At 40.8% G+C, this 11,638-nt stretch overlaps 3 protein-coding genes across 3 annotated transcripts; all 3 read left to right on the top strand.

Annotated features, from left to right (window-relative positions):
- The first annotated feature begins 74 nt into the window (after nt 1-74).
- Nucleotides 75-5,108, top strand: pwp1 (PWP1 homolog, endonuclein). The gene is made up of 15 exons (XM_061667821.1): nt 75-235; nt 392-450; nt 537-673; nt 1,489-1,574; nt 1,650-1,746; nt 2,128-2,238; nt 2,315-2,445; nt 2,523-2,593; nt 3,110-3,206; nt 3,285-3,346; nt 3,412-3,520; nt 3,590-3,680; nt 3,768-3,889; nt 3,969-4,074; nt 4,167-5,108. Exons 1-15 carry the CDS (start codon nt 170-172, stop codon nt 4,253-4,255), a joined length of 1,434 nt encoding a protein of 477 aa, XP_061523805.1. The 5' UTR covers nt 75-169; the 3' UTR covers nt 4,256-5,108.
- Nucleotides 5,109-5,463: 355 nt separating this feature from the next.
- Nucleotides 5,464-6,481, top strand: mrpl42 (mitochondrial ribosomal protein L42). The gene is made up of 5 exons (XM_061667999.1): nt 5,464-5,611; nt 5,823-5,883; nt 5,945-6,029; nt 6,123-6,286; nt 6,372-6,481. The coding sequence occupies exons 1-5, from the start codon at nt 5,533-5,535 to the stop codon at nt 6,415-6,417; spliced, it is 435 nt and encodes a 144-aa protein (XP_061523983.1). The 5' UTR covers nt 5,464-5,532; the 3' UTR covers nt 6,418-6,481.
- A 980-nt stretch (nt 6,482-7,461) lies between these two features.
- Nucleotides 7,462-10,279, top strand: ube2nb (ubiquitin-conjugating enzyme E2Nb). The gene is made up of 4 exons (XM_061668096.1): nt 7,462-7,574; nt 8,844-9,090; nt 9,165-9,305; nt 9,872-10,279. The coding sequence occupies exons 1-4, from the start codon at nt 7,545-7,547 to the stop codon at nt 9,937-9,939; spliced, it is 486 nt and encodes a 161-aa protein (XP_061524080.1). The 5' UTR covers nt 7,462-7,544; the 3' UTR covers nt 9,940-10,279.
- Nucleotides 10,280-11,638: the final 1,359 nt, after the last annotated feature.

The following is an 11,638-nucleotide window of genomic DNA, read 5'->3' as shown; positions in this document are numbered from 1 at the left end:
GTTTTCACATTTATGATCAGGTGGGCGTGTCTTTGTGATGACCTGACGTCATCAACGTGCGCAGAAACCACATGGCTTGTTGGCAAATCCAGTTCTTGCATTTTGGTTCACGACTTGTCATTTGTATACAGTAGTTTATCCACAATTTTACAAGTGTATTTCATCCATCATGAGTTCTCAAATTACTTGTATCGGCTGGGTGAAGCAAGGTGCTGCCAAGGAAATTCCGGAAAAAGTAAGTAAAGTTGTAGAACGATTAGCTTGCTAACGTTAGCCTGTCAGGTCCTAATGTGTAAACAAGATTGTCTGACACCTATCCACCTGTTTAAATAATGACGGCAGAGGTTTTCAGGAAGTGATGATGTTTATTAAGATGATTGCTCTTTTACAGGTTGAATTGAGTCAGGAGGAGCTGCAACGCATCATCAATGAGGCGAAGGAGGAGCTGGGGTGCGTTTATGTGCAGTATTTTTAGTCAGGATATTCAAATGATGCTTGAACTCTGAATTATGTGTTGTTGTTGTTTTTAAAATAAGGGAACAAGGAGCAGAGGAGGAGGAGGATGCCGGCATTGTAGCTGACGATGATATTGGCGATGTTGCCGGAGCGCAAAATGAAGAAGAGGATGAACTTGGAGAATATGACCTGGATAAATATGATGAAGAGGACATAGGTAAGGGATTTGACCACATTTTGTCCAGTCCCCCCTGGTGTTCTTCGATACTATACCTGCATAAAGTACCTCGATGCTAGTACTGAATGATGCCGATACCAACACATGAGTAAAGGCAGTGGAATAATAGGTGACAAAACAAATTCTAATTCTTTGTATTTTTATTCATTCACTATATTAGGATTCTAATTAGGTTACTATTGATAAAATACAAAATCTAAACACATTTTAACATTTTGACACAAAATATTTAAATTGAATATATATTTTTTTTAGGTGTGTTTACTCTATAAGATTTCACGTGTATACACTAGAGTATATGTATTATGGGACTAGATATGTGCACAATTGCCTCGGCAAATGCAACCAGTCGGGAACAAGATTGATTATCACAAAATAATTCACACTGGTTTGACTTAAAAGGAAGTCAGTGTATCACATGCTAACCTTTCGTTCTTCTAATTGGTCATATAATTCAGGACACCGGTCAGCGATAATCTCTTCCAATAGCTTTCTACCACGCCTTGCAGACAGACTTTGCCATAATTATCGGCTTGCCCTGGCGGTTGGCCATGTAGGCAAAATAATTCCAGATGACACCGCATGCGTCTGGAAGGTGCACAGGGGCACGAGAGTTTGTCGCCTTTTCTTGACTCTATATGTATATATACTAAAAAATATGTTTTATACATATTAGAGAAATACAAGTATCGGGACTCCACTGTCATGCCTTTTAAAGAGAACAGCTAGCAAGGTTTAGTACAACATTATTTTTTGGGAGTCTATTAACCAGATCATTTGTGTCTCCAATGTAGCAACGGCCAACCTTGGGGACAGCCTGGCTGGGCTCACCGTGTTCTGCTCGAATGACGAGGACCCTTACATCACGCTCAAAGATACTGTGAGTTGAACGCTCGGCGAATGTGGAAGTGTGCCATTTTAAATGTAAAATATCATCTTTGGTCTCCATTTTGAGGATCAATATGAGCGAGACGAATTCCAAATCAAGCCCACCGACAACCTCATCCTGTCTGGCAAGGCTGACAAGGACTGCTGCAACCTGGAAATCTATGGTAAACCTCAGACGTGTCGCCACCAAGAACAATCCAGTAGGGTTGAAACAATTAATGGAACAAGTCATTCAGAACGCATTCATTCATCAGTTCCCGATGGCCACAACTCATTCAACACGCAGACTTAACAACCAGCCAACTCTGTACTCTCATTCGTTGATGCCCACGTCACTCACCAGTTTTAGCCCTCATCTTTTAATCCCATACAAAGTACTATTTTAGAATGTGAAGATAGTGACACCAAGTGGACAAAAATAATACCTGAGCCTCACATGCTTATGTTAATTGTGTTTAATAATGCAAAATAATTTTTTAACTGATTAAGCGAAAGAATACTCAATTCTAAAAATAATGTTACAACCCTAATCACTTCCATTCCAGTGTACAACGCTGAGGAGGACTCTCTGTACGTGCACCACGACATTCTGTTGCCGGCGTACCCGCTAAGCATCGAGTGGCTCAACTTTGATCCAAACCCTGAGGAAACTCTATGTAAGATAAAACCACAAGTGTCATATTTGCTATTAAATAGTTAGTGGAGATGTATAATTTTCCCTTGTGTGACCAGCTAACTATGCCGCCGTGGGAAATATGACGCCGCAGATCGACGTGTGGGACCTGGATGTGGTGGACTGCCTGGAGCCCGCGTTCACGCTGGGAAGCAAAGAGGCGGCCAAGAAGAAGAAAAAGAGCAAGAAGGTATGTATTTTAAAGCTGTCTGATTTCTTTTTTTTTTTTTTTTTTTTTTGTGACATTTCTCTTTTGGTTGATGTTAGGGTGCATCCGCGGAGACTGTGGAAGGACACACTGATGCAGTGTTGGATTTGTCCTGGAATAAGCTCGTCAGGTTGGTAATACATATTCATATTAGGGCCCAGCCGATTAAATCGGCTGATGTAGATATATTTTTTACATTAACACATTACAGTATAAAGATAATCTGGGGGGGAAAAAAAAATAAAAATAAAATATATATATATATATATATATATATATATATATGTATTTTTTTAATGAAAGGTGATACTCTGTGTGCTACGCTCCAGAGTGGTCCGCAAAAAAATATATAAATAAAAATGTTCAAACTGTGTGTAATGTTACAGTGGCTTAAACTTTTTTGTAATTCAGTACAGTACATTTGTTAGCTCCAGTGCAGTTATATTTAACTTTATTTAGCTTTATTTTAACTGTATTTTAACCATGTGAAGCACTTTGAGTCCTACTGTGAGTGCTATAGAAATAAAATGTACTTACTTACTGTTGCTTTGGCATTTCCTCGACAGCCTACAAATGCAAATTTCTTGTGACGAGAATGTTCTGAAATGTCATCATTATATATTTCATGTCCCATTTTAATTCTCAGGAATGTCTTAGCCAGCGGATCAGCAGACGCATCGGTTATCCTGTGGGATCTGTCTCAAGCCAAACCCGCCACCACCCTCCACAGACACGCTGATAAAGTATGATGCAGATTAATGGGGATATTATTAAATGAATATCACACTTGACTCCTACTCTTCCTGTTATATTTATTCTAGGTTCAGACGTTGACTTTCCACCCATTTGAGGCGCAGACTCTCCTGTCGGGATCATATGACAAGTATGTTACACGTTGACATTTGCTTAGAGCGCATGTTTGAAACGCGTGGCGCGCTGTCTTTGCAGGACGGCCCTCCTGTACGACTGCCGCAGCCCGGACGGCTACCGCACGTGGCGATTCAGCGGTCAAGTCGAGCGCCTCGTGTGGAACCACTTTTCACCGTGTAACTTCCTGGTAGGTGACATAAGTTATTTCAGGTTGAAATATTTTGAACAGCGCCGGTGATCTGTGATTGTGTTTCAGGCCAGCACGGAGGATGGCTTTGTGTACTGTCTGGATGCGCGCGCCGATAAGCCCATTTTCACACTGAAGGCACATGATGAAGAAGTGTCAGGTGTGCATGAAAAATCTACTTTAGTACAGTAATAAGGTATTTGTTCTCTGTTAGTTTGCACTTCTCCAACTTTGTATGAATTTTTAGGCTTGGATCTCAGTAGCCAGATTAAAGGCTGCTTGGTGACGTCGTCGGCAGACAAGCACGTCAAGATCTGGGACATTTTGGGCGGCAAACCCATTCTGGTGCATTCGAGGGACATGAAAATGGTAGGAATTTTGTGCAACGGTTAAATTGAGGCAAAGAAAGAAGAAGCGTGACACTTGATGTTTGCGATGGGGCGCACAGGGCGTGGTGTTCTGTGCGGCATGTTGTCCCGATCGGCCCTTCACATACGCTTTTGGGGGACAGAGAGACGGCTTGCGGGTTTGGGATATAAGCGATGTTGCAGCAGGTATGACCAAAATTCTCCCGGAATCAATCTCCCGTAAAAAGGAATGACCTTTCTGTCACAAATGTCTAATTGTTGATGATATTTACCTCTAGTGGCTGCGACGTTTGGTAGTCGGGAGCGCTTGGTGGTGAATGCAGGATCTGAAACATCCGCAGCTGCAGCAGTGATGGACACCTCGTAGTGGCACGACGACAGTCTGCTCATATCAAAATACTTGTACTTTTTCATTTACAACAATGTGCTTTCACGGCAAATTCTTGTTAGATTCTCAAAGACACAAGTTCATATATGCATTCATATTGTTGGAATTACCAGTTTGTTGCTGAAGGCTGCAAATCCTTTGTACAGTTCCCAGAATAATAATACAGTTTACATATTTACTGGTATAAGTGTTAATCAAAATGTTGTATATCCAATGTATAAATACAGTTTTTGAATATGCTAGCTTCATATTTTGTTATGTTTTCTTTTTTATTGCAACTTATTCCAACTATGAGCAAACTCGTTACAGTGGTGGAGCCATGGCGACATACTGCAATTGGGTAAATTCAATTGTAATCGGTCTTGTTATTAAATGAGATTTTTTTTTTATTATCAAATCTTTTATTTACACTTTATAAGAAGACTGATTGCAATTAATCCATTTATTTTTGTGAGTTGTGTGTAATTTACAGTAACTCGGTGTTGGATTTATCTCACCAAACATTATTATGAATAAACACAAAAGGAATGAAGACGTTGGTCATTTTACTCATGAGGAGGGCGCATGGGAGATTGTTCAGGTTACAGCCTCTCAACACGCTCTAAACAATCTCCCCCGTCGCTCCTACATTTATTTGAAAATAGGAGAGTTCTACAAGACATAATATTCTAAGCATTAAGACACAACACAAAACATAGGACCAGCCGACACCTGTCCCGTCCCCGACCACATCCGATCACGTCCTTGGTCAAGGCGCCCTTCCATCAAATGTTGCTGAGTCATCTTCTTGAAGGCGAGACATCTTTCTATCTAAATATTGTCCATAATACTAATGCAGGCTACTAATGCAAAATACTAATGCAAGCTAAGCAAATAAATGATAACTACTAAGATATATCTAACACTCGGTATTTTTTATTTTTTGGCGTTCAAATAGGTAAGTAAACTTATTCACAAAAATAAATTGTAATCCGTCTGCAAATACAAGTTAGATGAAAAAATAATATTAGACCCTATGCTATTTCCTGCTCACCTTGTCTGCATTTTCCCGGGAAATTGGAAAGTAAAATTTTCTAGATCAATGTAAAGCTCTGGTAACATGTAACAATAATACAGACTATTGCGTATGCAGTTTATTATTTGATAAAAAAAATTAAAGGACGTCGTCTTTGGAGCTAATGGAATGCGGAACCAATTATAAAGGCTACACCAACCCACCCGGAAGCAAATAGTGACGCACATGGGGAAGTAACAGCATGGCGTCGGGTCACTTGAGCAAAATAAACAGTCTAATATCGACATTTTCCAAATGTAGCAGATTTTGGCTCGCCCAAAGTAAGTAAATTTTTTTATTTGGAATTAACTATTTGTTAGTTTGTATGTGCGCCGTTGACCTTTAACGATGCCGAGTAAAACTAACGACAGCTAACCTTGACGTTTGTTGACCAGCTGAAAATATTAAAATGTATATTTTATTAGTAAATCGCGATCATAGCGAGCCACCAGGCCTTACTTGAAAGCAACAATCTCAAAATGTGTTTTGCAGCTTTCTTGGGTCCAGTTCGAGATGCGTCCAATGTCCGTGGTCCTTCCATTGATGACTGCAGGTTTGTTTATTGTCAAACTAATTACTGTAATATCCTGTAATTGATTGACTCTCTTTATTAGTGACGTGGAGATCGGTTTGACTTCAGACGGGAAGACCGTTGTGTGCTACCATCCAACCGTGGATATTCCTTATGAGCTCACCCAGGTCGTAGTACAGTACAGGACAGACATAATTCACATTGCAATCATGCATTGCATGCATTGTTATCTGATGTACCTTTCCTTTGCTCCATTGCAGCCGATCGAGAGGCCCGACCCGCTCAGTAGCCCGCCCGAGACCCACGAGCAGGTGCTGAAGGCCCACCTCAGCAAGGAGGTGCTGAGGGACAAACCGGGTCCCACCATAGAGGAGCTGAGCAAGATGTTTTTCACCACCAAACACCGCTGGTATCCAGTCGGACAGTAAGTCAACACACAATGCACAATTAATGGAAAATTAGCTCTTTTTATATGCGCTTACTGTTGTTTCCCCACGCTATATTTACAGGTACCACATGAGACGCATAAAAAAGAATACTCCAAAGGACAGATAGTTGTCTGTATGTATATGTTATGAGCATGTTTCTGTAAAATAAACTTCCAGGTTTGTGCACAGTATTTTGCGTTATTGTGGGCCTTTATGGACATAAAATAAAATGTGTTGTGTTATTACTTATACAGATTAAGCTCAACAGAAATGGGTACGTCCCAACATTTGCTAGAAAACCTTAGTTTTCCTTTCAGAATCATTATTTTCAATGACATACTAGACTGCAAAATAATGTTGCAACACTAAAAGTTGAGCAAAATGTACATTTCAGATTAAAAAAAATATTCAATCAACAAAATTCACTGAAAAAAAATGATGGTACATTTCTCATTTCAATGTGAAATGTAACTATTATGCATATCAGCAGAACGCATGTTTCATTCACTGTACATATTGTGTGTATCATAATTAATGTTATTGTATAATCACTCAATATTATTATGCTGTTCTTCCCACGTTACACTAATTGTACAAATACTACTGTAACATAATTAGACTATGATGTCCCAACATGCAAAATCTAAATCCGTTTTGTCTTGTTTAGAATAGATTTGAATTCATTTTAGAAGTTCCTCAATTTTGTCATAAATACAAGTGTTTGTCCATTGCAATGCAACTGGTTTATTCATTGACCTCAAAAACACATTTGACACTATCAATTATGACATTATACTTAACATATTAGAGAAAATAAGGATTAGAAGCATTGTACTGGAGTGGGTTAAAAGTTATTTGGATAGGGGATAACAATGTGTGATGATTAATTATAATTACTGCTCAACACGTTTGGCCATTACTTGTGGTGTCTCCCAGGGATGTTATTGGAGTCCAAGTTACTTATAATATACTGTATATTTTTATTTTTAAATTTATATATTTTTTGCTCGTGTCTCCAAGCAGGTGAGTTTTGTTTATGAGAAAATAGAAAATAAATCGAAAACAAAAAAAGCAGACCATCCTGACTGGCCGCATTTTTTCCTGTGACGTCCCTTGAAAACGGAAGCGGGCGTGGTGGGCCCCGCCCCGGCAGCTCGCTAGCTCGCTAGCTCGCTAGCTCGCTCAGTCCATAAAGCCTGCCGAAGAGAAGGCGACCGCACGGCTAATAATATCCCCCCCAAAAGCCAACACAAGATGGCCGGTTTGCCTCGTAGGATTGTCAAGGTACACTCCAGCGACACACCGTTGAGCGTGGGTGGTAACAGGACTCGCGTGACGTGGGTGTTATTTGAACGCGAACGGGTATTTTTTTTATTTTTTTTTGCTGTCCTCGGGACGCGGAGGTTGACGTTAGCACGGTTAGCTCCGTGGATAGCTGCCTGAAGTGTTATGTTTGCCACTTCCGCTCTTCGCGTCCACTCTTCTCCACGTTGGATTATACAATTTTTAAATTTCTAAATTCGTTATATTAACTGAAACTCGTGAACACGCGAATTTAATGACACATTTCGAGTGGCCATATGAATGGCATTCGCCAGGCTAGCAACTGTGTCGCTATGGTGGTGGCTTCACATTCTAACTGCAAGAATTCACAGTACCAAACCGTTCAATTCCTGCTTTAAATGTGTTCAAAGATCCAGGTCCACTCAGGACAGTTTATCAAGAGGGGTGGTCTTTGCTCCTTGCAGGGCTAGACCCGAGAGATAGCCTACTTCCGCCACAGCTTTTAATCAAGTTTAGCAGGATTGAACGGCGATTAGCATAACAAAGCTAACTGACAGACGCCATCTAATAACGACTTCCTTGTCGCATCGAAATTTGAGGCTTTTTCTTCCCTCGGTGAGACAATCAAAAGATCATGTGCATCAAAGCACAAACGTCACGATTTGCATGAAATTAAGTGTTTCACTCATTGCAGTCAGTGTTTTCCTCAAAGGGCCGTTATGACTGAAACCATATATATGAACGCCTATTCATATTATTACATACACACCAGTGGTTCTCAAACATTCTAAACTAAGTGCCTCCTAAAATAGATCATTTACTCTCGAAGTATCACCATATCGAACAACTTTAAACTACTTTAACATACAAGGCCCAAGTGTTAATCAATGAAATGATATGCCAAGAGCGATCCGGAACTTTCTTTGCGGTATCTTGAAAAGTTTACCACCCCGTTTTTATCCAAGGCGACTCGCCTGCCTATCAGACCTTGACTGGAATCTTCTGTCACACTGCTGTTTGCTGTCAAGCTGGTGGCCAACGCTAGCTGTTGGTGCCTTACCAAGGGCACGGTGTTACAAAGATAATGCAGATAAATGCAAACAAGTGTGTTTTTCAACAAATAGTTTATATTGTGTTCTCCAGGAAACATTTTTAGTAGGAGTCTTCATAAGTGGTGATTTGCAAATGAAATTCTTAAAGTCCATCTTGAGTGGCTCATTTTGGCACAACATGCGGTGATCCCCAAAATGTGTTCTGATTCGTCCTCAGGAGACGCTGCGGCTGATGCAAGAGCCCGTACCCGGCATCACGGCGACGCCTGACGAAGGCAACGCGCGCTACTTCCACGTATACATCGGGGGACCCAAAGACTCTCCGTTTGAAGGAGGCACTTTTAAACTTGAACTATTTCTCCCAGAGGAGTACCCCATGGCAGCCCCCAAAGTGCGATTCATGACCAGAATTTACCACCCGAACGTCGACCGACTGGGGAGAATATGTTTAGATATTTTGAAAGGTAACCTCATTTAATACTTGTTGCTTTCTGGATGTGACCTTTTTTTTAGTAATTGTCTCCCCTTTCTCCTCCAGAGAAGTGGTCTCCGGCCCTGCAAATCCGCACAGTGTTGCTCTCCATCCAGGCATTATTAAGCGCTCCCAATCCCGACGACCCCCTGGCAAACGATGTCGCCGAGCAGTGGAAGAAGAGCGAAAGCACCGCCATAGAGACAGGTCTGGATTTTTTGATTGAAACTCACACTTTGACTCTTTGGCTCAAACGATTAATCGAAGCACTGATTTGTTGCATTGAATTTTTCCACACACGCTAATGTTACTCCAGACTCGTGCACCGCTCTGTGTAGAAATAAGTTGGCACGAAGGCAGTGAGGCAAGAGTGCGTAAAAGACAGTGGCCACAGTTTTTGATAATTTCACACTTGAAAAAGAAGATAAAGAGCAATTTGTCTACTGACCGAACTAACGTACGACAACAGCACGTCTACCATCGCCAACACAAGATATCAGTGTTGGCTAGTTTAATATAGCCTACCATCGCTAGTTAAAACGAGGATAATTAGCCAGTTAACTGTGACTCCTACATCACTCACCAGACCAGAACTCAAAGTCACAAATATTCCAATGTGGAATGTGCGGATGGTGACCCAAAGTGGACCACAATAATATAAGTACCTCACATGCAGTTTTTGTTGTTTAATAATGCAACATCAGTTTTTATCCGATTACTCAATGGGATAAACTAACTTTTATTATTTTATTTCCCCCCCCCCCCTCCTGCAGCCCGAACATGGACCAAGCTGTACGCAAACTCCAACAACGAGCGTCACAGTAGCAGCACTGGCGTCTGAATGTGATCCGCGATGTGTACTCCATTACTGTCAATGTTTGAATTTGACAGAAAAAATCAGATTATAAATCCACATCTATTTGAAAGAAATCTACTGTTGCAGACCTTTGGGGTGACTTTTTTTGTTTCCTTTTTAAGATGCGTTTAATGGTTGTGAGCCTTTTTTTCCCCCCTCTCCCTTTCCACGCTTCCCCTGTGTTGCTATTTAAATGCATGGACAGAGAATGACACCCTCCTCACTACAGTCTTAAGACGAATAATGTGTTCATATACAGTATCATGGAAGAGCCAGGCGCACACTGGTATGAAATCCTCATGCATTAAAGCTGTCCTACTTTTAATACATGCATCATTTGTCAACTCATCTGTCTTTTTATGTCGTGTACTGTACACTCACTCTACCAATGATTACTGTTGCTGAAATTGTAGGGTTTCCTCGAAGGTGTGCTTTTATTTTTTTTGTGATTACATAGGAAAGCTAAAACACATTTCCTGTTCTGTGATTGACAGCTCACTTGGAACAGTGTGATGATGCTACAAGTGAAAGGAGCTGTAGTCTAAAAAAATTGGATTTAAAAAAAAAAAAAAAAAAACTTGTATATGCATAAGCAGTGTAGTACATAACTTTCCCTGCTAGGTAGAGCAGCCACATTTGAACGGCAGGATAAGGATGCACTGTGGTCATCTACTGAGAATTGTCAGGTACCAAAATGTTACAACTGAATTAGTAGACATTGATCTGCTCAGTCACAGTTACTTTATTTCCGTATTTAATTATTTATGTATTTTTAAATTGCAGGAGTAGTATTTTCTACATGACCATGGAAATGAGCTGTTGACTCTCAGGTAATGTCAGCTTCAGCATCACACATTTTGTGTTATGACCAAAAAATTAAGAAAACCTAACTGTAAATGTTTTCGTCTTGTCTTTGTCTCTGCTGTCCTACAAACGTCCACAAGATGGCGCCATAAGCCAGTCCTACTGGGGACAGAGGGGACCCCCTAATACTGTCATTCTGAGGTACAGTATGACACAGATGTTAACTTGTAGGTTTAGTTCTGTGATCTAGTGATAGCACGCTACATCTAGGCTGAAACTGTTTTTGTCCTCTTCCAAGTCCTCCCCTGACGCCTGGATGAAAGTTAATGGCCTGGTTCCCATGGTAACGGCCAGACATTGGGCTTCGCAGGAAACAATGTGAATATGTCTTGACTAATTATTAACTCATCACCGTGGCTTGTTGTCACTCGAGGGCGTTATTGCTCCGACGGCCTTGTTTGTCATATGAACCTGTTTTGAAGCCAGGGTCTAAACCTAAACGATGACGACAGCAGGTTACAGATGAGCATCCTATACGTAGTGGTGAAAACACTATGTATAGGTGACGACCGGCTCCCATTTTAGGTCCGCATCAGCACTTTTATCGAACACCTGATACTTGCTTATGGTGGTAGAGAGACGCTCATAATGTACAGTAACAAAAAGTTAGGGCTATTCGGCTTTCAGGTAAAATTTCAGGATCTACCTTAAATGTACTGTGACCTTTACAGCTGAACTTATTTTAACCTCTAAACTCTTGAATGCAGACGTCCAAATGTTCAGTGTTTCAGTAAGTGCTTGGGCCCACTTGACACATAACGTCCGCTGCGTTTAGCTCGCCCAAGTGCGCAGGTTTGATACACTTTGTAGGAATGTAGCT

This window comes from Phycodurus eques, chromosome 22 (genome assembly GCF_024500275.1).
Source record: "Phycodurus eques isolate BA_2022a chromosome 22, UOR_Pequ_1.1, whole genome shotgun sequence".
Lineage (NCBI taxonomy): Eukaryota > Metazoa > Chordata > Actinopteri > Syngnathiformes > Syngnathidae > Phycodurus > Phycodurus eques.
Note: the sequence above shows the minus strand (reverse complement) of the source record. Positions and strands in the feature narration are given on the sequence as shown.

Excerpts from the sequence above, each read along its gene's own strand:
- mrpl42 (XM_061667999.1), top strand. The coding sequence starts at position 5,533 with ATGGCGTCGGGTCACTTGAGCAAAATAAACAGTCTAATATCGACATTT. Across the intron at positions 6,030-6,122 it reads TTCCTTATGAGCTCACCCAG|CCGATCGAGAGGCCCGACCC; the intron begins GTCGTAGTACAG and ends GCTCCATTGCAG. Across the intron at positions 6,287-6,371 it reads CGCTGGTATCCAGTCGGACA|GTACCACATGAGACGCATAA; the intron begins GTAAGTCAACAC and ends CTATATTTACAG.
- ube2nb (XM_061668096.1), top strand. The coding sequence starts at position 7,545 with ATGGCCGGTTTGCCTCGTAGGATTGTCAAG. Across the intron at positions 7,575-8,843 it reads TGCCTCGTAGGATTGTCAAG|GAGACGCTGCGGCTGATGCA; the intron begins GTACACTCCAGC and ends ATTCGTCCTCAG. Across the intron at positions 9,306-9,871 it reads AAGCACCGCCATAGAGACAG|CCCGAACATGGACCAAGCTG; the intron begins GTCTGGATTTTT and ends CCCCTCCTGCAG.
- pwp1 (XM_061667821.1), top strand. The coding sequence starts at position 170 with ATGAGTTCTCAAATTACTTGTATCGGCTGGGTGAAGCAAGGTGCTGCC. Across the intron at positions 451-536 it reads GAGGCGAAGGAGGAGCTGGG|GGAACAAGGAGCAGAGGAGG; the intron begins GTGCGTTTATGT and ends TTTTAAAATAAG. Across the intron at positions 3,681-3,767 it reads ACATGATGAAGAAGTGTCAG|GCTTGGATCTCAGTAGCCAG; the intron begins GTGTGCATGAAA and ends ATGAATTTTTAG.